Source organism: Pleurodeles waltl, chromosome 5, assembly GCF_031143425.1.
Source record: "Pleurodeles waltl isolate 20211129_DDA chromosome 5, aPleWal1.hap1.20221129, whole genome shotgun sequence".
Classification (NCBI taxonomy): domain Eukaryota; kingdom Metazoa; phylum Chordata; class Amphibia; order Caudata; family Salamandridae; genus Pleurodeles; species Pleurodeles waltl.
Window position 1 is genome coordinate 404,757,513 of NC_090444.1, and position 26,940 is coordinate 404,784,452.

General features: G+C 45.7%; 1 protein-coding gene across 2 annotated transcripts in view; it reads right to left on the reverse strand.

Moving 5' to 3' along the window:
- Positions 1-26,940, reverse strand: part of CRLS1 (cardiolipin synthase 1) — a 171,132-nt gene that overhangs the window by 53,118 nt on the left and 91,074 nt on the right. For both annotated transcript variants that reach the window (XM_069234155.1, XM_069234154.1), the window contains exons 4-5: positions 15,889-15,974; positions 3,632-3,700 (exon numbers count right to left, since the gene is read on the reverse strand). In XM_069234155.1, coding sequence (XP_069090256.1) covers positions 3,632-3,700; positions 15,889-15,974 — 155 coding nt within the window. The remainder of the gene's footprint in view (positions 1-3,631; positions 3,701-15,888; positions 15,975-26,940) is intronic.

Here is a 26,940-nt window from a genome sequence, read left to right on the forward strand (position 1 = left end):
GGGCAATAAAGTTATAAAGCTACAATTGGTTTCTCAGTGCAAATGAAAGTGATATACAAGGGTAAATGTTACATTTTCTTCACAGGGAAAGGCTGATGGAGTGTTTTGCAATGACTAGTCAAGGGTGAGGAAGGAATTGGTAGCGGTTCGTTTGTGACTGGCTCTTGCTCTGGATGCTAGGTTGGGTGGGCGAGAGGAGAATGGGCAGTAGGGCTCAAATGGCCTCTTAAAGTTCTGTAGTGGTGCCACCTATGAGGGGAGGAGGAGGAGGAGTCACCATTTCGGTTTGGTCAGAACTGTCTGACTTGATAATGTACCTTTCTTCTTGGTCTCCCTCGATCCCTAACTGAGGCTCCTAAGGGGCTTCTGAGCAATACCAATACTGAGGTGTGCTAAAGCTTTATATTTCTGAAAGATTTGTAGACTGCCTTTTGTGAAGGGTAGTCAAAGTCATTGAGAGATAGTTCTTGAGTGATAGTTAAGATGGTCTCTCAAAGTGGGCATGTTGTAATCAAGCTTCTGCTAAAACCCTCAAATTTTGTTGCAAAAAGCACTGAGCAGGATGAGTCTGAGAAGGATTTAGTAGTCATGGAGGTTGTCGTAGTTTGGACTCTTGCTCTAAGCAAGACTGCTGGTTAAAAGATGACAGTACTTTTGTTTGTATGCGACTATGCCTATCCTACAACAAATCGCAACTGTTGTCCCAACCTTACCGGCTCATTAGCAGCACCTCACCAGAAACACAATAGTAAAAGGTGATTTGTGGCAGCCTTTACGCATGGACTCGAGAATAAGACATCTCAGGGAGTGTGGTGGTTAAATGGAGATTACCCCTTTCTCATAGATATATCATGTCTCATACAAACACAGGCAATGGCAAATATGCAGTAAAGTATCAATAGTTTTTATTTAACACAACTGCAATTTGTGATAAGTTGCATTGGCTGAAATGATTAGGATAATGAATAATGCAAGAAACAGGATTGTGAAGACGAAAGTCATTATTAAAAAGACCCCCACCATCTTGCAATGCATGTAAAGGACATACGAGATGTAATATGCCCTAATGTGATAGGCCTAACCTCGTACCTAAAGGAGAGCTGGGTTTGCTAAACCTAATCTGCCAATGCCATGTCCATGAGAGGAGCCCCCAAACCTCGTTACCTTGGATTGAGGTCTCTATCTCAGACTCCACAGGGACACGAAGACTGGGTCAGCATCAAGACGACGTGCAGCATCGGTATCAGCGATGGTGGCGATGCCCTCTGGTCGGAATCCCTCTGATTATCTGTCTGAAGAGCGATGTATTTATACAGATCTACCAGGGCCCCTGACGTAGGTGTGTTCCCAAACAATAGATAACAGACATGCTTGGGCCGGCAATTATTATAAACAATCCCTCAAAAGTATAGAGAGGGAAAATCCCTAAGTGTGAACACCTATTGTTTTTTGTCTTTATTGCTTGATCTTGACGCCTTAGCACGGTGGCACTGATAATGCAAAACATAACAAGTGGCCTAACTATAAACAAGGCAGCCATCTTAGATGAATTAAATAATTAAATGGGCTAAGACAGAATAAGCTAAGTAGGTTAAAAGTCACTAGGTGACAAGGGCACGAGTCTGCAAGCCAAAGGCTAAGCTAACTCCCGTTATCCCATTAAAACAAACAAGGATTCACAACAAGATCTTGCTTCCACTTCAGTAGCTTGACACCTCGCTCTTGTCCCAGGTTTTACCTTCAAGCAGTCACTTTTTTGGTTCTCAAAATCCTCCATCATGGCAAGACACCTTCACTTTGAGGTCATGTGGAATCCTTTTTCTTCATGGAAAAATGCTCAGAGTGTGACAAACCTGGAGGAGCTCCTCAAAAATGAGCTCTGTCACTGGGGTAAACTCAGCACATTATTCTGGTCCTTCAGAGGTAGTAATAATGCCTACGTACCACAAAGTTCTTCTTGATGGGAAATGTATTTTCTTTGCAGTTTTATATAATGTAAACTCTGCCCAAAATATTGGAGGGCTTTGTATGGGTAACAGTTAAATTACTCAACGAAACATTCATTTTTTTAGGCATGGGGAGATTAAGTGATTTGTCCAGAATCACAGGATGTTGAGCAGAGACTTGAATCCGGTTCCTCAGCTCCTACGTCTGCAGCTCTAGCTGTAATGCCACATCTTCTCCATGGCACATTCCTAGTATCTCCTACAGAGAACATATATCGTATTGAGGCAGGTGTTGCTCTCCAAGGACATCCTCACTTTCCAGTGTTGGGTGGGTTTAATCCAGAGAAGGGAGAGCTTCTGGTTTTAGTTTTCGTGTAGCAACAACAGGAGAGCAACCATGTGACCCATGGAAAAACTATTTCTAGTCTGTCACTGTATATATTTTGAAACTCCAGCCCAACCAGGCACCTTCTGGAACTATGAACTTTAGTTCTGTATATTGGGGGTGTAAATGCATACTGCACCCCACATACATTTAATTCCACACCACTGGTGCATTTCCCATGTCAACTTATCATGGCCTTACTGTTAAGTTGAATAAGTTAATTGGGGGTAACTAATTTCACAATACATGCTTTAGAGGAAAAGCACATGTGCTGTGACACTGTTTGGCAGCGTCACTGTGCAGATGCCTAAAGTCCGCAAAACAAAGCAAGGAAAAAATGGGGGCGGGGGAACTTCATAACATTGCTCTTTGATACAGGTATGATTTAAGATAGACTGCACACATCAAATGTTATCCACGCATCTTTTTAAGAACACCAGTGGCCTCCAACATGTAGAGATATAGCTGGTATCACTGCTGTACTGGAAATGTGATGTTTTGGTCAACCAGTAGAAACCTAAAGACTTCACACACAGATTGAAGAGCTGAGAAGCAAATATGTTAACTTGTAAAGACTCCATATTTGACAGTCAAGTTGAGTTGGATACGTACATCTTGATGTATTGTTGACTGGTGGCAAGAAAGGAGTTGGACCAACTGAGGGTATTGAAGCAGGGCTACTGATTAAACATGCTGAAGGTCAAAGAGATAAATTAAGTCTATGAGGCAACAGTCACCCTTCTTGGGGATTTTGATGGTTTCTTTAACACCACATATCACTGCAGTTTCCTCAGAAGCCTCAGACTCAACTACCTCTGCCACCAAATGTCTTCCCCAACTAAACATCTGACACTCCCTGGGGGACTGGCCACTGGTTCTCTAGAATCGCTACTGCACTATATTGCACTGAATATAATTCACAAACCTAGCTAAAAAGGGCAACGTGCACAAAGGAAAGAGGTGTGTGTCAATGAACCAGAGATCAAAAACACAGTCATGCCACCACAGTGGGGTGAGGTGGGGGAAGAGAAGGGATATAATCAAAGATGGCAGAAAGACTGTGAAGATGTTGGTTTAGACAACTTTGTGTATAGGACCACCAAATAAAAGATCCACTTCAAGGTTCTCCAGGACCCCTTCCCTAAATATTCCTTGCAGCAATAGCTAAAAGGAATACATCCATTTCACTATTTGGTCTAAAAAGGTATTTCCTGACAAACCATAAACAGCAGAGTTGCAATATATGCTGGCATATACTGATGAAACGTATGATTACAAAAAAGAACCAAGCAGATCTCACCTTGCTAATGAAAGTTGGCTTCAACTGTGCAGTTGCATAGCAGGGATTGAAGTATCGACTAATGGTTTTCTGAGAAAGAAAAAGAAAATACCTTGAGTATCTCAGAAGCTATCTTACATAATAAACTTTGCACCCAATTTCTAGATATTCATGATATTTTATAAGGTAATTCTTTGTCTCTATAAAATATGGCCCAAGAGCAGATCATTTTCAACAAGTTAAACACCCGTTTCTTATTACAGCAAAAAATTCAAAGTCCATGTTTTTAATTCGGTACACTGTAACAGACCTGAAAAGTCAATGCAAAATTACAAAATCTCACTTATGCAACCGATTTACAGAATGAAGCAACTCGGGCCTTCATTAAAAGGCCTAGTTGTTGTACAAGTGGATTTAACCCGTGATTCTGATTACAGTTACATACCTTATTTATAGTTTCTGCATAAGTAAAAAAATTAGCAAGGCGTAAGCTATACAACCTGGTACACAAAGTGCAATGTACTATTACTACTGTTGAGGGAAAAGAGGATACCATGACTCGCTCAAGGCCTTATCTCTCATGATTCTGCCCCGCCGCCCTCCAAACCACACAATCAACAGTGTGTCTGCCCATCTGCATGGATGCCAGATAGTGCCTTGGAAGCAAAATAAAGTGCTGTTTACAGACAGTGGACTACTAAACTTATATTCATATATTTTCTCATGCCACAGATGCAACTACTTGTGTTCGGGTTCTAGGTAAATAACGTTCCTAATTTCTAGAATTGAAAGAACAATGTGGCATAAACCATGTACGTAGATCCGCCAAGAGTAATAATATATTTACTAGTATAGCTGAGAAAAGGGCAGGGCATCATGATTCCTTCAAGGTTGCATCTTACAAGTGGGTGAGTCTAGGCAGATTAACATTAGGACTGGCTATGACTCAGCTAACCAGCTCAAAGGTTTGCATACATGAGAGGCGAGCCACAGATGAGCCATAGCAGAGTTCTCTCTCCCCTACTTCATGCGCTTTAGTAAAAGAAAAACAAGCTAGATCCTGCAAAATGAAGGCAAGGCACAAATCACATATGTTTTTAAATCACTTTAGACTGCAGGAATAGGTTTTTTATTTGTAAAGATAACCTTGTATAACTGAATTACACTGGCATTAACCCAAACGTTTTTTTACAGAAAAAATCCAGGGAGATGGATTATGAGATCTGGATACTTTGCAAGTCGATTCCATTAAACATACTGACTACTGTGCACAACTATGCTCAAAGCATCTGCCTTTGCTGTAAATCTAGAAACAGAAGATAACTCCTAAGGCTGGATTTCAAACTGTGTGATCAAAAGCTTGGGCTAAAATCACAGCTAAAATCACTTTTGATCATGAGCAAACAACTTCGGAGGACGAGGACAGTTGGCACAGTCCTCCCTGAACCACTATGAAATGCAGGATTTTGGAGGACAACCACCACACCAACCTACATCTGCTATATTCCTGATGGCTAAGGGGCACATTACGACCCCGGCAGTAAACAATGCCTACTGCCATAGCGACAGCCACCAAAAGACCATTGCAACAGCTATTTCCCGTCCGCCCTATTATGACCACAACTGCATTTCCGCCAGAAGGATGGCGGAAATCCGTCTGTGGCCATGCCAGCGGATGGCGGTAAGGTGGAGCTGCTGCCAGCAGACTGCTGCACACCGTATTATGACCCATGATACGGCCTGGCAGTGTTCTGCTGCCGGACGCTGCTATTGGCAGCAGCGCCCGGTCCCGTCTCCTGCCGGAGGGCCCCCTGACAACAGGTAAGTCAGATGCACCGACAGCGGAGGGGGTGGGGTGTGTGTGTGTGTGTGTGTGTGTGTGTGTGTCTGTGTGTGTCTGTGCATGCGTGTATGCGGGTGTGTGTTGCGTGTTGTATGTGTGTGCATGTATGGATGTGTGAGTGCGTGTACGTTGTGTTGGGTGAATGCGTGTGTGACTGTATGTATGTCAGTGTGTGTGAATCGAAGTATGCATGCGTGGATGAATGTGGGAATGAGGGTGTGTATACGTGTGTTCGTGTATGAATGAAGGTGCGTGTATGTACTGGGGGGGTCTGGAGAGGAAGGGGGGTGGGGGAATCTAGGGAGTGGGAGAAGGGTGAGGAAGACCCCTACAAGGGACAGGGAAGGGATTCCCTGTCTCTGATAGTGCCTACCGCCATGGTTTTCGTGGCGGTAAGGTTGCCACTAAAACCATGGCGGTAGGTGGGATGGATAAGTTACTTACCTATAAATCCTAGTTCTCTTCCAGGGGTATCCTCATCAAAGTCATAAACATTGAATATTCCCGCCCTCGTGCGGGGACCCCGGAGCATATATAAAATACACATAGATAAAGTATGAAATATGCACGAAAAATATATATAGCATTTTTAGTAGACAAATTTTCATACTAAACTCATATATACATGTGTAAAACAGCAATGCAGACTATAATCATAAACAGGCTAAAATGCTTTATTTCTATGGAGTTTTTTTTTTTTTTTTAAGTTCTTTTCAAAATTACAACAAGAGCAAAAAATATTTACCAAAGCCCCATAACTGGGCCTAGGGAAATAAGCAGTAGTAACATCAGAGAAAAAGAAGAAAAAACTACATTAAAAAACAATGGAGCATACTTAGCCAATGGGCTGCATGCAGGTTAACACAGGAGAACCATAAACATTCTGGCACCGTGCCTTTAAGACCCTGAGCACCTCCAGTATCCCACAATGCCTCAGGGGTGAAGGAGAGGTGACAGTTGGTTCACAGTTAGGTCAGTACTTTTTTACGGTGACAAGCTGTGCAGCAGATTCGAAAGATAGTCTGTCCTGCACTTCTAGGAGACGTGCATCCGGGGAGGAGGGTGGGTTGTTTATGACTTTGATGAGGATACCCCTGGAAGAGAACTAGGATTTATAGGTAAGTAACTTATCCTTCTCTTCCAGGGGATCCTCATCAATAGTCATAAACATTGAATAGATTAGCAAGCCCATCCCTTAACTCTGCGGACTGTCTAATAGAAGTGCAGGAATAGATATGTATCATGCAAACAAATTTCTCAGAGAAGCTTGCCCAACTTGGGCGTCTGCTCTTGCATCTGAGTCCAAACAGTAATGTCTAGTAAATGTATGTACAGACTTCCATGTAGCGCCTTACAAATTTCAGAGATTGGAACATTATTAAGGAGGGCCACAGTAGCCGCCTTTCCTCTTGTCGAATGCGCCTTAGGTCTAGCAAGTAGTTGTTTGTTAGCTAATTGATATGCATTAACAATACATTAACAATACATGAAACTATCCATCTAGATATGGTTCGTTTTGATGCAGCCTCTCCTGTTCTCAAATGACCATAATTTACAAACAAGTGGTTGGAATGCCTAATTAGCTTGGTTTTATCCAAGTAAAATTTTAGTACTCTTTTCAAATCTAAGGAGTGCAAAGCTTTCTCCGCCGGAGTCTCCGGATTGGGGAAAAAAGTTGGTAGTGAAATAGTCTGATTGATGTGAAATTCTTCGGTAAGAATGATGGATGAGTTCGTAGAACCACTGTATTCTCGTGGAAGACTGTGTATGGTTCTTTGGAGGACAAAGCCTGAATTTCACTGACCCTCCTTGCGGAAGTAATGCCTACCAAACAAGCCGTCTTCCATGTAAGGTGTTGCAAAGAGGCTTTGTGTATAGGTTCGAAAGGAGGGCCCATAAGTTTCGATAGCAATATGTTCAGCTCCCATGGAGAGGAGGGTTTCTGAATGGGTGGAAAAACTTATTTCAAACCTTCTAAGAAATCCTTGACTACTGGTCTTGTAAAAAAGGATTCTTGAGAAGGTGACTTACGATAGGCTGTAATGGCAGATAAATGTACCTTAACAGATGATACCTGCTGACCCGATTTTGCCAAATGGAGTAGGTAAGACTGTATGACCTCCTCCTGAGCCAGTATAGGATTCTGACCTTGCCGACGACACCATATGTAGAACCTCTTCCACTTGAACGCGTAAGAACGCCGCATGGAAGGTCGTCTGGACTCCTTCAAGATGTTCATGCACTCCTGCGAGAGCCCTAGGTGCCCATACTACAGGAATTCAGGAGCCATGCCGTCAAGCTCAGAGAGGGTAGGTTGGGGTGAAGTATCCTGCCTCCCAACCTGCAAAGGAGATCCGGTCTGCACGGCAGCCTCCTGTGAGGTTGTTCCGATAGGTTGAGGAGATCTGTGTACCAGAACTGACGAGGCCATTGCGGAGCTATGAGAATCATTCTGGCGCTGGATCTGTAGAGTTTGTTGATCACCGCAGGTATGAGGGGGATCGGCAGAAAAGCGTAGAGAAATATCCCTGACCAGTCGATCAACAGGGCATTCCCTCGAGATCCCGGACGGTAGAACCTGGACGCGAAGTCTGGGCATTTCCTGTTTACCTCCTCTGCGAAGAGATCCAATTGAGGCCGACCCCATTGAGCGAAGATGTCTTCGACGACTTCGTCGTGAAAGACCCAATCGTGGGCGTCCTCGAGGTGTCTGCTCAGGAAGTCCGCCTCCACATTTTGTTGACCTGGTAGGTGAACTGCTGTAAGCGACATTCCTCTCGCTACGAGCCAATGCCAGATGGTCTGAGACTCCCAAGATAGGGGCAGGGATCTCGTTCCCCCTTGTCTGTTCAAATAATACATTGTGGTCGTATTGTTCGTTTGTACAAGGAGAGATTTCCCCTGAATCGATGGAGCAAAAGACTTGAGAGCCAGATGGACTGCTCTGAGCTCCAGCAGGTTGATGTGGTACTCTCTTTCGTTGTCGGACCACAGGCCCTGAGCTTGAAGGGAGCCTAGATGAGCCCCCATCCCTGAAGAGACGAGTCCATTACCAGAGTGTTGGATGGGATTACCTGGTGAAACGGAGCTCCCACTGACAGGTGAGGTCTGTGCATCCACCATTGCAACGATTGTCGTGCTCTTATCGGAAGCCGCACTCTGTCCTCCCAGCGGCCTGTGCTCTGGTTCCAGTTGTTTTCTAGCGCCTCTTGGAGAGGCCTCATATGTAGCCTGGCATTCGGGACAATGAAAATGCACGAGGCCATGGAGCCCAGTAGAGATGTCACCTGACGGGCCGTAGGTTCGTCGGACTTTAGCAGGTCTTGACACTTTCTCTTTATCGATAATAGTCGTTCCTCCGAAGGATACACTCTTTTGAGCTCTGTATCCAGTATTGCTCCCAGGTAATGTAGATTTTGCGTTGGAGTCAAGGTGGACTCCTGGTAGTTGACTTGTAGACCTAGAGACCTGAAAACACTGAGCACAATGTCCCGATGGCTTCTCGTCTGCTCCGGAGAGAAGGCTTTCAGTAGGCAGTCGTCTAGGTATGGGTAAATGAAGATTTTTTGTTTCCTTAGATGTGCTGCTACTGTTGCTACGCATTTTGAGAAAACGCGAGGGGCAGATTTCAGGCCGAATGGCAGCACCTTGAACTGATAGTGCTGGGAGGCTATCCAGAAGCGTAGGAATTTCCCGATGCTTGGGAATGATCGGGATATGAAAATATGCGTCTTGTAGGTCGATGGAGCACATCCAGTCTCCTCGATGTAGTTGAGGGAAAATCTGGTGGAGAGCCAGCATCCTGAACTTTTGCTTTTTTATGTACTTGTTCAGTAGTCGTAAGTCCAGAATCGGTCTGAAAACTCCCTCTCGACCTTTTTTTGCTACCAGAAAATAACAGGAGTATACCCCCTTCGCTCTGTGCGCGACTGGGACTTTTTCTATTGCTTTTTTCCGCAAAAGGGCGTGAGCCTCTTTGCGTAATAGGCTCATGTGAGACGGATTGCATTTGGTTGGTGGCAAGTGAGGAGGAGGTTGTCGGAAAAGAAGAGAGTACCCATTCTCGACAATGTTGAGCACCCATTTGTCTTTTGTTATACCACGCCACTCGTGAATGAACGCTGTGATATTTCCCCCCACCGGAGTGGTGCACGGTGCTAAGGGAAGCGACTCCTCATTGTTTTGCTGGAGTTTTGGGTGTGGACTGCTGTGGTCTGCTTGACCCTCGGTCCCTCGTGGCCTTACGAGATTGGAGAAGTGGGCGACCTTGTCTCTGCTATGGCCTTTGGGACCAATGAGGGGTTTGAACCCTCCGCTGAAAAGGGCGCCTGTCTTAAGGCCTATACCTTCGCCTGAAGTCCTTTTTCCTCTCCAGGCCTACTGCTCTCATGGTATCCACCTCTGTCTTCATGCGCGCCATCTCCTCGTCTGTATGGGTACCAAAAAGCGAGTTCCCATTGAACGGAAGATTTAGGATACGCTGCTGCCCTTTCTGCTTCAATCCTGTCAGTCTCAACCAGGAAGACCTTCTTGCACAAACCCCATGTGCGTACCCATGTGCAGCTAAGTCTGCCCCATCTGCTGCTGCGCTGATGACCTGATTGGAGACCAGACATCCCTCTTGAAGGATCTCCTGGAAATCCTGCCTGTCCTCCCTAGGCAATTTGTCTGTGAACCTGCTCAGGGAGTCCCAGAGTGAACGGTCATATCTGCCTAGGAGTGCGGAAGCGCTGGAGACCTTCATCATGGAAGCCGCCGTGCCACACATTTTCCTCCCCAGAGAGTCTAGGTGTCTACTCTCCTTGTCAGGTGGAACCGTGGAGGATGATGCCACAGAGTGCGTTTTTCGGGCTGCGGCCAATATGACTGAGTCCGGCGGCGGATCCGTCCTGAGAAACAAAGGATCTTGTTCAGGTGCTTTATATTTCTTCAAGATCCTAGCAGGAGCTGATCTGAGGGTGGCTGGTGCTAAAAAGGTGTCCATGGTTGGTTGTAACAGACCAGGCACTAGCAGCAGCAGCTTTTTTGAAACCGCCCTATGTTGCAGGGTTTCAAAGATGACGGATGAGGAGGTTGAAGGTTCCGGAACCTCTATATTTAGTTTTTGTGCTCCCCTGAGAAGCACCTCGTTAAAGGTTGTGATGTCGTCCACCGGGGAAACTCTAGCTGGTGGAGAATCCGTTAAGGTCGGAGAGTATTGTCTGACAGAGGACCCCGACGATGACCAAGAGGGAGACCTTCTGCGATGGCGTGACCATGACCTAGATCGTCTCTGGGAGCGTGACCTGCTCCGAGATGCTGTAGCAGAGCGCCGAGGCCTCGTGGTCGACTGGTGAGAAGCAGAACGAGCCCGTCCTGCCCGTGCTGTTGGCGATGGTGTTCTCGGGAGAGAGGCAGAAGGAGAGTACATCCTCGAATACTGCGAGTCTAGGGAGGCAGTCGTTCTATTGAGGCTCTCCAACCACCTTGGTGACAAGTTGATGGGCGAGACATGCCCAGACGATGCAGCCCTCGAACGAGATGAAACACTTCTTATGGAGACCACCGGAGATGTTGGAGTGGTCTTATCCGCCGGTGGAAGCCGATGCTCTGCTCCCTGCAAAACAGGTAAAACCTGTGTCGACGTCAACAGCTGCAACAACGTCGAAGGGAGTGCTGTAGGTTGCTCTGGTCTCGACGTCGAGTGCCTCGACGGTGACCGGCGATCCCTTGACCGCGACCTGCTCGACGTCGTGTGCCTCGCCGTCGAGTGGTGGGCCGCCGACGGCGGATGTCCTCGCTCTCTCAGCTGAGGCGATTTCGACGTCGTCTTCCTTGACGTCGAGGGGTGTGAGGACTTCGGCGGCGAATGGGTATACAGGTGATGGCTCGACGTCGATCGGTGGGTTGCCGTCGACGGAGATCTGCCCCTGCGGTGGTCATGTTCTCTCGACGTCGTATACTTCGACGTCGGTTGGGTCGCCGTCAACGGCGATCTATGACGGTGTGATGGTGGCAGCGATGATGTCAACGGGGAACAAACAAGTATCTTCCTACCTGCTGAAGTCGATCTAGCCGGTCTCTCGTGAGAATGGCTTGTTGGCTGCCTGGGAAGCGAAGAGGACGATGTTTTCTGCCTCTCATGAAGACCATAAAGCCTGATCTTCTCCCTGTCCTTCAGAGTTCTTTTTGACATGTTCTTGCAGTGTTTGCAAGTGTCAGGGCAGTGACTCGGAGGCAAGCACACAATGCAGAGTGTGTGTGGATCTGACTGGGCCTTCTTCTTCCCACAGGAAGGGGACTTCACAAAAAGAGAAGGCATTTTCCAGTCAGAAAAAAACTTCTAGACTCAGACAAAGTTGTTAGATGTCGAGTAAAAACAGAAAAACGCTGTTTTGAAGTATTTTTCTGAGAAAAAACTCAGAAAAACTGAGAGCTCAATGCTCCAGAATCCTCTCAGAAGAAGCCGGAAAAAAGAACTGACCTAACTGTGAACCAACTGTCACCTCTCCTTCACCCCTGAGGCATGGTGGGATACTGGAGGTGCTCAGGGTCTTAAAGGCACGGTGCCAGAATTTTTATGGTTCTCCTGTGTTAATCTGCATGCAGCCTATTGGCTAAGAATGCTCCATTGTTTTTCAATGAAGTTTTTTCTTCTTTTTCTCTGATGTTACTACTGCTTATTTCCCTAGGCCCAGTTATGGGGCTTTGGTAAATATTTTTTGCTCTTGTTGTAATTTTGAAAAAGACATTAAAAAAAAAAATACAAAAAAAAATAACTCCATAGAAATAAAGCATTTTAGCCTGTTTATGATTCTAGTCTGCATTGCTGTTTTACACATGTATATATGAGTTTATTATGAAAATTTGTCTACTAAAAATGCTATATATATTTTTTGTGCATATTTCATACTTTATATATGTGTATTTTATATATGCTCCAGGGTCCCCGCACGAGGGCGGGAATATTCAATGTTTATGACTATTGATGAGGATCCCCTGGAAGAGAACATAATACCGCAGGCAGGCAAGTGATGCCCGCAGGGCTGGAGACTGAAGTCTCCAGCCCAGCGGTCGTTACCACCGTGGCAGTCGTTGTGGTACACTGTTGATTTGGCTTTAGCCAAACCGCCAATGTCTTAATATGGAGAAAAGTACTGCCAGCCTGTTAGCAGTACTTTCCTCCAGATTAACGCCATCTGCTGGGGTCATAATGACACCCTAAGTCTTAATAAAGGATCAAATAAAGACTGACGTGGAATTTAATCCTAGGCTGGTTTAAAATAGTTAAAATAAATATTTAAATGTGGATAAAAACAGACCCTGTAAAGTCAATAGGTCTAGCTTTTTTACAGCTGAAACGTCAGATCAAGGATTGCCAGTCTCTTGGTACCTTACCCTGGGGGAGCCAAAGCGAGTAGTCAATTCTGCAGCACAAGCAGATAACCAAAGCCCCAGGGAAGTAGAAAATTACTCAAGAAGGAAGAAAGACTAAATCAACAGGTAAAAGGGTAACTAAAACCACAGGGAACTGGGAAAACAAAAGAAAGAGGAGGAACCGCAAAAGCTAGGAGTGAACTACAGCGCTGCAGAAAGCTGAAACAACTCAGTACATGCCTCAGTCATCTGCTACATGCCATGGTGCTCTTAAAATACTGTTCTACCTAGCTTACCTTGGAAACGGTCAAGCTAGCCCAGATGCAATTGTCTACAGCAACTCTTTAATGCAGAATAGTCCTTTGTAAATCCCTAGTATCCACTGATTAGTCCTCAGGTTTCCGTTACCTTCCTCATTTGCTAATCATTGTATGAAATCTACTAATATTTGTTTTAGCCACAGATTTAACTGGGGTTGTCTGGTTTTCGGACCTGGGTCCTTTTTTAAGTTAAAAATACAAAAATAAAGCAAGCAAACTGAGGAGTGAATCTGAATAAAGCATATTACTTATTCAAGCCTTGTCAAAATGGTATTCAAGAAACACTCAGTACTGCCTTATAACATGCCACTACTATAATGTATTTCTTCCTCAATCTGTACCAGCTCAGTGGCATAAGAAAGGCCCCCAACGGTGTAGGCGAGCCCCCCCCTGAGTTCCACGGGCCCCCTCAGCACAGTACTTTGGCCTCAGAGCTCCTGCAGGTGTCCATAGGGGGGACCCTTCCATGTACTGAGCGGGGGGGAGGGGGGCTCAAGTCTTGTTACACCTCTGACCCTACTGACAGGCACCATTAAAACTATCTGTTCATTAATTTTAGAGACGGTCAGCTGAATCCTTGAGTAAAGTATGCAGGCCATGAGATACCCAGAGCTGCTTGAGGACCATCTCTTTGGATATGGCCTATGATGTTCATGAAAATTAATGACAGATGGAACAGTGGAGACACAGGATGTGTAGAGGCTGGAGAGAGGCAGCACTGACGACACCAGTGAAGCACAGTGAACAGAAAAAGGGCCTATGGGACACAAAAAGAGCATAGAATTACACCAGAGTGGCAATAAGCACAGGGGAGCATCACTGGTAATAACCCAGGAGCATGAAGGACTGGAGAAGATGACTGAATACCAGAAGAGCTCTGGGCAAAGCAAAGATGGTCTACTGGTAAGAGGAAGAAGACCAGAATAGTGGTCATCCTCTACATTTCTACTTACCCAAGCCCCACACACTGGAATAGGACAAAGCCCATTATTTTTGACAGGCCAAGACACGGCATAATGAGCACAGGGTGTCCAAATACCTATATCTATTAACTATTGCTTTCCTTGTCCCGCAATCAGACTGTGTAGGATGAGGCAGATCTCTTTCATGTGTGAGTATATTAATGCACTGTGCATAGTGATCAGCAGAAAAACTATGGGTACCTACAATTTCAGGATGCCACAAGGAGTTACCTATCTACCCCTGAAAAAGTGTGGACAGCTCCATTCTCTGCCTTAGAGCCTGATTTGTATCTTTGAGGGTGGAGGTTAATCTGTCAGGATGAGGAAGTAAATTATTCTTGACAAAGTCCCTGCTCGCCAAATTTAGAAATGACCACCAACCCCACCACCAGTCATTTCTTAAGTATTGGCAGGAATCCTTTCAATACTTTTTTTAATTTGACACACTGCTCTGAAAATATGACAAGCCCATCCGTTACTCATATTTTTGTTTTCAAAAAGAAATTACAGAAGTTGGATTTTTATTTTGGGAAAAAAAAAGCAATGCCACCCTCGCCATCGGAGTTATCAACCATGGCCAGGGGCATTAGATAATTTTCACTGCCCTTTACCACCAAGGATTTCCTGGCAGTGACAGAGAGGGAAAACAGACCTGTATGTCCACCCATCTAAATCAGGTGGCTGGACACAGGGGTCAACCTCTGAAGGCCTTCACTTCGTCAGAGAGATGCAACTATTGCAGAGACAGAGTAGTCTCTGCCATGATTACAGCTGAGGTCCACCAGTATTTAATTCAGGCAGGTGGACCATTATGTTGGTGGTAATGATACTTTGTCACCATTAAGGCACAGTATCCTTACTGCTAACATATAAATCAGCCCATTAGTCATCAGAGGGCACTGTATGCCACTGCACCCACATCATTGAGCAGAAGGGAAACCCGCATGGCCTGTACCACTGGGGACATGACTGTAAGCAGGCTTTGCTACTGCCGTAACAAGGCCTTGAAATAAAAATATTAAAGCTCATTAAAAAAAAGCTGCCAGAAAAAACTCAAGTAATTTGACTTTAGACATTTAAGTACTAATTAAATATTTAGAAATGGGGATTTCTTTAATTTTACCAAATACAGGGACAACTGCCTTGCTTAGTTTTGCCATCAATTCGGGAGTGAATATTCACTCCAAGAAACCAGAAATTAACAGTTCCAAACGAAATATGTGTAACCATCTTAAAAAGTTAAGATAGTTAGACATATTTCCATATCGCTCTTCAAATTTCAGACTATGTGGCTCAAACCCACGTTTTAAATATTTACATATTCTACGTTTATCCAGAGCTCCAAAATATTAGAGAATAAGTGTATAAAACAGACAAATACACATCTTGTACAAATTTCCCAATTCCTGCATTGTTTGTATTTTATATCTTAACATCTTACTGCTATCTCTGTTAGTTTACTTAATCATAACATTTCATAATTGTTTCTCACCTGCATGTTTCCCAATCATATAATTAAAAAACATAACAACACTATCTTAAGGTAGTCTTCTATTAGTGGATGTAGCACAACATGTCAGCATACTTTGCCTGATCTGTCAGTGAGTTTCAAGTGTTTATATTAAGACCTTGATAAACATTCGCAAAACCACACTTTTTATTTTTTATTTATTTTTACTCCTGATGAAAATACTCTGATGAGAGAGATATGTTGGCTCAATTAAAAAAAAAAAAATACAGCCTTAAAAGATTAAGTCTTTTAATAAATGAACTGATAAATCTGCTGATAATACTTACAGGTGGTGGAAGGGTTTGATACCGTACATAAAAAACAGCAGCAATTAAGACAATGTCCCTTAACACGATCATTGCAGTCAGTGGCACTAAGTAATAAAACAAAAAACAAACTCAATGGCACTTTATCGCAGATTGTGTCTTTAAAACAGAAGACAAACATCAAAAACAATCCACTACTCACCTATTTAAATAAATACATTAGAATTACGCAATTAATACACATTTATACAAATTCAGCTAAGTACCACGTTGCAACATACCAAAGGTGAAAGAATGATATGTACATAAATACACTAATGGGAACATTCTGTCTGCTTTAAACAAGAGACCTAATTTAAACTCTTTGTACTACTATCGTTGGCATGTACACAGGAGACCATTTAAAATTTTACCAAGGGTTTTTACAGTTTCTGATATTTATTATCATGGTTGTTAATCATAATGTCTAAAGCGGGGCTGGGGGGAGAAGAGGGAGAGGAAGAGAGCAGCTGCTGTACAACATAGAAGAAAGTTCAAAACTGAGGTAGATGGGAGGGGAAAGAAGCACCACGGACACAGAGGAGGGAGAGGAGGCAAGAAGAAATAGTACCTCTATCACAGAGCGAATAGCATACGGGTACTAATAAAGTAGAATCAATCTGTTTGTTCCGTGCTCCAAAGAAAGGAACTGAAGTGACACTTGGCCTGAACTGGCCAATGAGGATGCACCAAAGAGGAGTGACTATGAAGCCAACAAATGGTAAGCAATGGACGGGCTGCAAGCCCTTTATTGTAAGCAATAGCTTTCGCAAGCAAGAGTGCATACAGTGCATGCACTGTCACAGGCTCGACCTAAAAAATGTTGAAAGCTCAAGTAAAAGCTTAAAGCTACTAGACAAAACTGATATCCATCAGGCTGAAGTCAACATAGCACATAAAGACAATGTGGAGTGTAGCAGAAGAACGAGTTACTTACCTTCGGTAACGACTTTTCTGGTGGATACATTAGCTACCTGTGGATTCCTCACGGTCCCACCCGCCTCCCCGTTGCCTGTCTGGTCTAACCAAGTGATTCTTGAGTGTGCTCCTCTTGGTTTTGAGGACTTGTATATATTCTGTATATATGTTCATATGTTTATATATTGCTCATATATTTATTTATTGCAGATGTCGACCACAGGAACACCTCTAGCCAAGGCCGAGGAGGCCGACTTAGCTCTGGTGGAATGAGCTCTTATACCATCAGGGGGTTCTTTCTTTGCTAAAGAGTAACACATTTTAATGCAAAGAACAACCCACCTGGAGAGTGTTCTCTTGTGGACTGCCTTTCCTCTCCTCTTTCCCACGTATCCGATAAAAAGCTGATCCTCCAGCCTGAAACCCTTTGTCCTGTCTATGTAAAAGCTTAGCGCCCTCTTTGGGTCCAAACGGTGAAGTCTCTCTTCTTCCTTTGAAGGATGAGGCGGAAGATAGAACGTGGATAGAGTAATTGTCTGGGCCAAATGAAAGGGTGAAACAACCTTCGGAAGGAAAGCAGCCTTGGTCCTCAACACCACCTTATCCCCATAAAAAGTTGATTAAGGGGGTTTTACTGATAAAGCCTGCAACTCACTCACTCTCCTTGCAGAAGTTATAGCAACCAGGAAAACTGTTTTAAGAATTAACAATCTTAAGGGGCAAGAATGCATAGACTCAAAAGGGAACCCCATAAGGAAAGTTAGGACCAAGGACAAATCCCATTGAGGCATAAAGAAAGGAGTAGGAGGGAATTTATTCATAAGGCCCTTCAAGAATCTAAGTACTATAGGAGATTTAAATAACGAAGGCTGGTCTGGAAGACAAATGAAGGCTGACAAAGCAGACAAGTAACCCTTAACAGTAGCCACTGCACAACCCCTCTGTGCTAAAGACAAAGCAAAAGATAAAACGTCTGACAAATGAGCACGTAAGGGATCAATCTGTCTCTCTACACACCATACCACAAATTTAGACCACCTATTAGCGTAGATAGATTTAGTGGAGTGTCGCCTGGCCGCTAAGATAACATCCACTACCTCAGGCGGGAGAGAAAAGGAACTCAGGTTGCCCCGTTCAATCTCCAGGCATGAAGGTGCAGGCTCTGGAGGTTGGGGTGTAAAACCTGCCCCTGCGACTGCGAGAGGAGGTCTGCCCTGAGAGGGAGACGGAGCGGAGGGCACAGTGAGAGTTGGAGAAGGTCGGAATACCACACCCTCCTCGGCCAATCCGGAGCAATTAAGATTACTTGGGCCCTGTCTTGGGGTATTTTCCTCAATACTCGAGGAATCAAGGGTATGGGGGAAACGCGTAAAGCAACTGGTCGCACCAGGTCATCTGAAATGCGTCCCCCAACGCTCCCTGTACCGGATACTGGAGGCTGCAGAATAACGGGCAGTGCGAGTTCTCCCGGGTGGCAAACAGATCGATCCGAGGAAACCCCCACATCTGGAAGATTAGACGGACTTGATCTGGATGGAGACGCCACTCGTGGTCGGCCGAGAAATGTCGACTGAGACTGTCCGCACGTACATTCAAGACTCCGGCCAGATGATTTGCTACCAAACAAATCTGATGGTCCTTTGCCCAGGACCATAGCCAAAGAGCTTCTCTGCAGAGAATGTACGACCCCACTCCTCCCTGTTTGTTTATATACCACATCGCGGTAGTATTGTCGGTCAGGACCTGAACCGACTGACTGCGAAGGGATGGGAGGAAGGCCTTGAGAGCCAGACGTACAGCCCGTAACTCCAACAGATTGATATGAAACATCTGTTCCTCTGGAGACCAAAGCACTTTGATCTCCAGGTCCCCCAGATGAGCTCCCCACCATAGAGTGGAAGCATCCGTTATGACCGTGGTCACTGGTGGAGGCTGCGTGAACGGCCTTCCCCGGGAAAGATTGTCGCCCGCAATCCACCACTTCAAATCCGTGGCAGCATCTCTGGAGATCTTTACAGAACCTTCGAGATCTCTTTTGTGTTGAGACCACTGCCCTCGGAGGCACCACTGAAGAGCCCTCATGTGCCAGCGAGCATGCGTGACCAACAGTATGCAGGAGGCAAACAGACCGAGCAGACGTAGGACCTTGAGGACTGGAATGACCGCTCCACTTTGAAACATTGGAACCAACGCCTGAATGTCTTGAATCCGCTGAGGCGGAGGAAAGGCTCGATTCAATGTTGTATCCAGTACTGCCCCTATGAACAGGAGGCGCTGAGAGGGCTCTAGGTGAGATTTGGGCACGTTCACCGAAAAGCCCAGGTCGAACAACAACTGGGTTGTCGACTGCAGATGATGCAACACAAGCTACGGAGACTTGGCTTTGATCAACCAGTCGTCCAGGTACGGGAATACTGCTATCCCCTTCCTTCTGAGCTCTGCCGCAACCACCGACATCACCTTTGTGAAGACTCGAGGTGCTGAAGTAAGACCAAACGGGAGGACCGCACCACAAACCGGAGATACTTCCTGTGCGACTTGAGTATCGGGATATGAAAGTAAGCATCCTGCAAGTCGACCGACACCATCCAGCCTCCCTTGTTCAACGCCAAAAGCACCTGAGCTAGGGTCAGCATCTTGAACTTTTCCTGTTTGAGGAACCAATTCAAAATCCTCAGGTCCAGGATTGGTCTCAACCGACCATCCTTCTTGGGAATCGGGAAGTACCTTGAGTAACAACCTTGACCCTTTTCCTGCTCTGGAACCAATTCCACCGCGCCCTTTGAAAGGAGGACTTGAACCTCCTGTTCTAATAACAGGAGGTGTTCTTCTGAACAATAAGATGAGCGGGGCGGGATGGGGGCGGAAACTCCGGGAAGGGTGTAGCCTTTTCCCACAATGCTGGTAACCCAGGAGTCTGATGTGATGACCTCCCACTTGTGGAGAAAATACAGTAACCTCCCCCCTACAGGAGAATAGTGAGTGGGAATTGGTGGAAGCCTAAGGCTGCTTCCCCTGCTGCACCCCTCCAGAAGAGGCAGAGTGCTGTTGAGAGGCTCCCCTGGTTCGGACCCTACCCCTCCCTCTAAAAGATCTATAGGAGAGAGAGGCGGTAGGCTGCTGGAATTTCCCCCGAAAGGAGGAGGAGGAGGAGCCACGACCAAATCCTCGAAACCTCCTAAAAAATCTGGAGGAGGCAGAAGAAGGGCCTTGTAGTCCTAACGACTTGGCCGTGGCCCTGCTCTCCTTAAACCTCTCCAAAGCCGAATCTGCCTTGGCACCAAAGAGCTTGTCCCCATCAAAAGGGAGGTCCAACAGGGTCGACTGCACATCCGAAGAGAACCCTGAGTTGAGAAGCCAAGCTTGTCTTCTCGCAACCCCAGCCGTGCCCATCGCTCTGGCCACCGAGTCAGTTGTATCCAACCCAGATTGGATAACCTGGTTTGCAGCAGCTTGAGCGTCTGACTCGAGATTCAACAGCCGTTGAGGAACCTCTGTATGTGTAGATGTTATCTCGTCCATCAGAGCATAAATGTACCTCCCCAAAATACACGTAGCATTGGTGGACATTAACGCCATGCTACATGACGAGAACACTTTCTTTGATTGCACATCCATCTTTTTGGAGTCCCTGTCCGCCGGCACTGATGGAAAAGATCCAGGCGCAGATCTTGTCCAACAGGAAGCCTGGACCACCAAGCTTTCAGGCGTAGGGTGTCTGGAAAGAAAGCCAGGGTCAGTTGGTGCAGCCCGATACCTCCTGGCCACAGACCTATTTACAGCCGAGGAAGATACCGGCTTCTTCCAGACCTCCAACACAGGTTCCAGCAGCGCCTTGTTAAATGGCAAAAGAGGTTCTGCTGATGTAGAGGCCGGATGTAAAATCTCAGTCAACAGATTTTGCTTCGCCTCAGATACCGGCAAAGGCAGTTCCAGGAAGTTAGCTGCCTTCTTTATCACAGCATGAAAAGTGGCCGCCTCTTCAGTATACTCCCCTGGAGATGACAAGTCCCACTCAGGGGAAGTATCAAGGCCACTAGCTGTGTCCAGCCCATGAAGACCCTCGCCAGAGACCTCAATTTCTCCTTCCTCCAGGGCCTGCTGATACTCTTGTTCTTCCAAGAGACGGAGAGCACGTCTCCTCGAATGCACCCTCTCCTCAATCCTCGGCGTCGACATGGCGTCAGCAGATGTCGAAGAGCGACGCCGATCACCGGATCCGTCCGACAACGGGTCAACAGGCGCCACAGGTAGCTTCGGCGCCGAACCAGGAGTCGGATGAAGAGAAGACTGCCTTGGAGTCGCAGAAGGCCCAGATGGCGTCACTGGCCGAAACACCGAAGCCAATGGAGCCGAGACCTCCGGAGCCGAAGCCTCTGGAGCCACCGGAGCCGAGCCCACGTTCCCCAAGGGGAGAAAGGGCATGAAGGGTGCTGGTCGCAGCAGAGCCGGAGTACCCAAGCTGAAAGCCAAAGGACCCGAAGGCCCTGCCAGTGCGCCACCTGGAGCCATCTGCTGAAAGATGGAAAACATTGCATTTAAAAATGCGGTATTATCGGCTCCAGGGGCCAGAAAAGCCGGATACTGGGGTGCCTGGATCGAAGGCGATACCGACGCCGGCCTCGACGTCTGCAACGTCGGTGAGAACATTTGAGGCTGTGGCACCTCAAATACTGAAGACGGCTGGCCCGAAGACCCGGGCGAAGTCGGAGAGGCTGGAGAAGGCAACGGCGTCGATGGATGAGGAGTGACTGTGGGACTGACCTCCCAAGTCTTCCGTCGCTGAGTCGATGGCGACCTCGACCGAGACCTCTCCTTACTCGACCGGCGCCGTGATTCCCGACGGTGCCGGGAGTCTCGATGACGTCGATGAGACTTCGGCGAGGAGGATTTTCTATGTTGCCTCTTCTCCTTTCTCTTCGATTTCGCCATAAAAAGTTTGGCCTCTCGCTCCTTCAGGGCTTTCGGATTCATGTGCTGACATGAATCAAACCTGGCCACATCATGGTCGGAACTCAAACACCACAAACAGTCCAAATGTGGGTCAGTAACCGACATTTTGCCCCCACATTCTCGACAGGGCTTAAAACCAGGCTTCCTCTGAGACATAGTAACCTCAGAGAAAAAACACACAGCCAAAAACACACTGTAACTGCCGAACAGCAACAGTAGCTCCCTCGAAGATAACCGTTTCGAATGGCAATAAAAAAAGGGAACTGACGTCGGCGAGGACCTCTTATTGCCTGTATGACGTCAGACGGCGTCGCGTGGGCAAATGTGACGTCCTCGTCGACGTGCAGAAGCTAGGAAGAAGATTTCCGTTGAATGCTGGCGCAATGGGAGTATTCATTAGGTGAGGAATCCACAGGTAGTTGTATCCATCAGAAATTATAATACCAAGGGTGTGAAGGAAAAGGAAACAATTCGGTTCAAAGCAGCTTGTTAAAGTTGCAAGTCAACAATGCAGTTGGTCTCCAAAAGAAAAGAAATGTCCAGCAATTGGAAAGTCTTGCAAATAATGTAGCAAGAAAGGTTACGTGCTCAAAGTGTGTCCAATTATCCCGTAGCAATAAAGTGTATATGGTTAAAACACACCAGAGGGAAATTAATTGCTAGAAAATCTAGTGCTGCTTGTGGCAAAAAACAGACAAGGAAAAAGATGAAATAGAACTCAATGGAAGCAAAGTGAACTTTTAGTGGATTCTGGCTCAAGGATCACTATGACCTCCCAGGGTGCTTAAGATGCATTAAAAACCAAGGAGATCTTGAAATCTACCAGGGCACAGTAACAGAAAATCAAACTTGAAGAGTTGTGCCAAACTCAAGGACAGGAGTGTTGTCACCACACTATTAGTCACTGAATATGAAGTAAATACTTTGGACCAGACAGAAAAACAAAACTTGAAAATGCTAATCAATCCCTGTAAATCACTCTTATGTTTTCAGTATACAGAAAATGGATGTCACCCCTGACTGAAGAGCTCCACAAAGTTTTCAATGCCACTCTGGGGGAAGTGAAAGACTTTAAACATCAGATTATCTTCAAGAATTAGGCTCTGACAGGCAGGTATCAGGCACAAAACAAACCCTTTTCAGCTCATTCTGTATTCAAGGTGATAATGGATGAATGGTGCAAAGAATGTCTTACTGAACCGGTTAACACATCTGAACTGTTGTCACCTACGGGAACAGACAAAAAAATATAATAGCAAAATCAGACTATGCCTGCGAAATCGCTGCATTGAGAAACAATGTCAACTCCTAAACTATATCGATGAGATGGTCATGACATTGGGGAAAGCCAAGGTTTTTACCACGCTGAATTTCAGTACTGCGTATTACCAAACAAGACTCAAGGAAGACTGCAGCATTCCCAACACCCAAAAGTGCATTCCAATTCTGCAGGATGATATTTGGGCACAGTTCAGCTGTCTTCCACAGAGCAATAAATAGATTGTTTGAGGAAACGCACGGTGCGAGGGGTTTTCAAAATGACATGTTAACAAACAGTGAGATAGTGGATGAGCATGTCACAGTTTTTAAGGAAGTGTTACATAGAACACAAGATTGTGTTTTTTCACCTCAAACAGAAAAATGCAGGTTTTCCAGGTCTAATGCTGAGTACATAGGATATGTTATTGGTGAAAATGGTGTGCAACTGAAACCTTGTCTTTTGTCTGCCATTACCAAATCACCCACACTCAGCAATAAGGATGAGCTTGCATCTTTCTTAGGAATGTGTGAATACCATTCAAAGTTTATTAGGAACAATAAGGACAAGCCTGACCCAACACATAGATTAACTAAGGAAGATGCTGAATTTATATGGAAAAATGAAAAATGAATGTGAAATGAGCATTAAAAAAAACTGAAGAAGGAGCTAGAAAAGGCACTGTCACTTAAATCATTTGATGAAAACTGACCTCATGCCTTCACCACCAATGCCAGCCAAACTGGGCTAGGGGCAGTGCTAAGTCAGTTCAATGCTGATGAAGACAATACAACTGTTTTTGCTTCACGTAAACTCGAGGATGCTGAAACTAAATACTCTACACTGGAATGCAAAATATAGGCTTGTGTTTGGGGCATGAATACATTTAAGTCTTCTTTGGGGCAAGGAGTTTTTGATTCACCCCACACTACAAAGCCATTCGTTAGCCTACTAGAAGGAGGAGGCTCAGGTAGGATCTCTCCTAGGTTTGCCAAACTAGTGTGTAAACTACAGGAGTATTAATTTAAATTGCAATATATTACAGGGCAGCAGAATGTTTTAGTTGATTATTTTGTTCCGCGTTTCATGTGATTAAATTCAGAGTGAACAGAAGGAAGAGAAAGTGTGTTGGTGGCCTGGTTAATTGATGACAATGATTGAATTACATCTATTCTGAAGAAAAGATGGTTCCCGTCCGTGGGTACGGATGCTGTGCTCAAAAAAGTCAAAGAATACATTTGTGAAAAGGTGGCCCTGTGAAAGAGTTCAACACTAGTCTTCGGTTCTTCTGGAAGGTCAAAGCAGATGTTTTAGTACCTCCAAGTTTCCCAAGGTAAATAATCACTTTAGCACAAAGGTCCATGGAGGTATGGCAGGTACAAAGGGGAAAGTATGCATGGCTCACTGGCAGTTTGGACCTTGATGTGGCAATACATGTGAGGAGATGTGCTGTGTGTATTGTAGCGGATAAAACCATCAAAGCCAGCAATCGTCCCATTACATTTTGTCTCACGGCTTAACAGATCATGGATTAAACTGGGCATTGATTTCATAGAACCTATGGGTTCGCTACCTCTTAACATCCACTGTGCCATTGTGTTAACTGACTAATTTAGCAAGTGGATAGAGGTAAAGCTTATATCCCAGCCGAACACCAGGGAAGTAGTTTATTTCCTTAAGTACATGATTTCCTCATCAGTTGATTAGGGATAGTTGGGTATAGTTTACTTTCCAAGAATTGATCAAGTTCACTAAGGTTATTGGCATCAAACATGTCAAATATTTTCAGCACTACAGAAAAAGCAATGGAGAGGTGTAAAGGGCCAAATCGCTGATTAGAGAGACCATTCAAATAGTGCTTAGGTCGTGGGATTCTGTACTTGCAGCTCTCAGAATCAGGTTATAGGCTTATCGCAGCACGCTACATAGCACCAAGGGAAGAAAATAATTTTGTTTTCTTCGTGGTAGTTTATCCATAAATAAATTGCAACCATATTGGTCAAAAGTGGGGGAAGGATGGGTAAATAATTCTAGCATGAGAAGCAGTGCTGATATGTGGAAGTCTATGTGAAACAGAGGAAGATGAGGAACATTATATTACTAAGAATGTAGTCCTTTCCAGGAAGGGATCATGTAAGGATTAGGTATGCAAGAAGGAAGACGTTTGATAGCAAATGCAGCAAGACTGTGTATGATGAAAAGGAGATACACTGCCTTCTTACTAGCAAATGGCCAGTCAAATGGTACTTGTATGGTAGTGGTTAAACCCAATCAGCTAGATTATTGTGTGCCTTCCCCACTTGATACTGCTAATTTTCCAACAGAAAACTCCTTTAATATCCTCACTATGAATATGTCTACTCTGGAGGACAATGTTATCAGTAGTGCACAGCATGGTGGTTTTACGACCAACACCCTTGCTTATAAAAAAATGTACCATCCATCTTGTGAAGGTCGTTACAGGCTAATTTCTACACAACCTTTAAAATTTAAAGACAATGTTTTGGACTAACTTGTTTTTATGAGGGAAAGAAGATGTAGTGTTTGATCTTTATGATCATCAATCATGACCTGTCACTATATGAAATAATGTCCAACTTTATATTTACTTTCCTCTTCAAGTTCCTCCTTTTTGTATGTGTGGGTGTTTCCTCTTGTACCGTCATTGAGCTCATGAACATTCTAAAACGATTATTTGGACCATTAAAGTGAACATACCACACGGCCCTCAAGACAGCCATCCGCAACCACCACCAGCTAATCCGGACCACCAAGAGATCCTTCTACAAGGATCGCATCGACAACAACGCGCACGACAGCAAAGAACTTTTCAACATCGTCAAGGAACTCGCCAACCCCAGGTCCTGCTCCATCAAACCCCCTCCCTCGCAAGACCTTTGCGGCTCCCTCTCCACCTTCTTCCACCGCAAGACCATGGACATCTATGACAGCTTCAACACCTCGATCACCACAAACCCCAACACACCCAGCCACACCAACCGTCTGCTCTCCTGGACCCATATCAACGACGAGGACACCATCAAAACCATGAGCACCATCCACTCCGGATCTTCCTCCGACCCCTGCCCCCACCATGTCTTCAACAAAGAAAGCCCCATCATCGCCCCCCAACCCCGTCAACAGTTCCTTCAAGACCGCCACCTTCCCGGAAAGTTGGAAGCACGCCGAAGTCAACACCCGGTAAAGAAACCCAAAGGAGACACCAGAGATCTCAAGAACTACCGGCCCATCTCCCACCTCCCCTTCCTGGCGAAGGTCATCGAGAAGATAGTCAACAGCCAACTGATCCACTTCCTGGAAGACAAAAACACAATTGATACCTCTCAATCCGGATTCCGCAAGAGCCACAGCACTGAGACCGCCCTCATCGTCGCAACCGACGACATCAGGACCATGCTCGACAAAGGCGAAACTGTTGCCCTCATCCTCCTAGACCTCTCGGCTGCCTTCGACACCGTCTGTCAACACACCCTCTGCACACGCCTCAACGACGCAGGAATCCGCCACAACGCCCTGGACTGGATCATATCCTTCCTCTCTGGCAGAAACCAGAGAGTCCGCCTCCCTCCCTTCTTCTCTGAAGCCACCAAGACCATCTGCGGCATTCCCCAAGGATCCTCTCTCAGCCCTTTTGAACATCTACATGGCACCGCTTGCCAACATCGTCCGATCCCACAACCTCAACATCATCTCCTACGCCGACGACACCCAGCTGATCCTCTCACTCACCAAGGACCCCGCCACCGCCAAAACCAACCTCCACAACGGAATAAAGGCCATCGCCAACTGGATGGAGAGGAGCGGCCTAAAACGGAACTCAGACAAGACAGAGATCCTCATCCTCGGCTCCAACCGCTCCGCATGGGAGGACTCCGGGTGGCCAG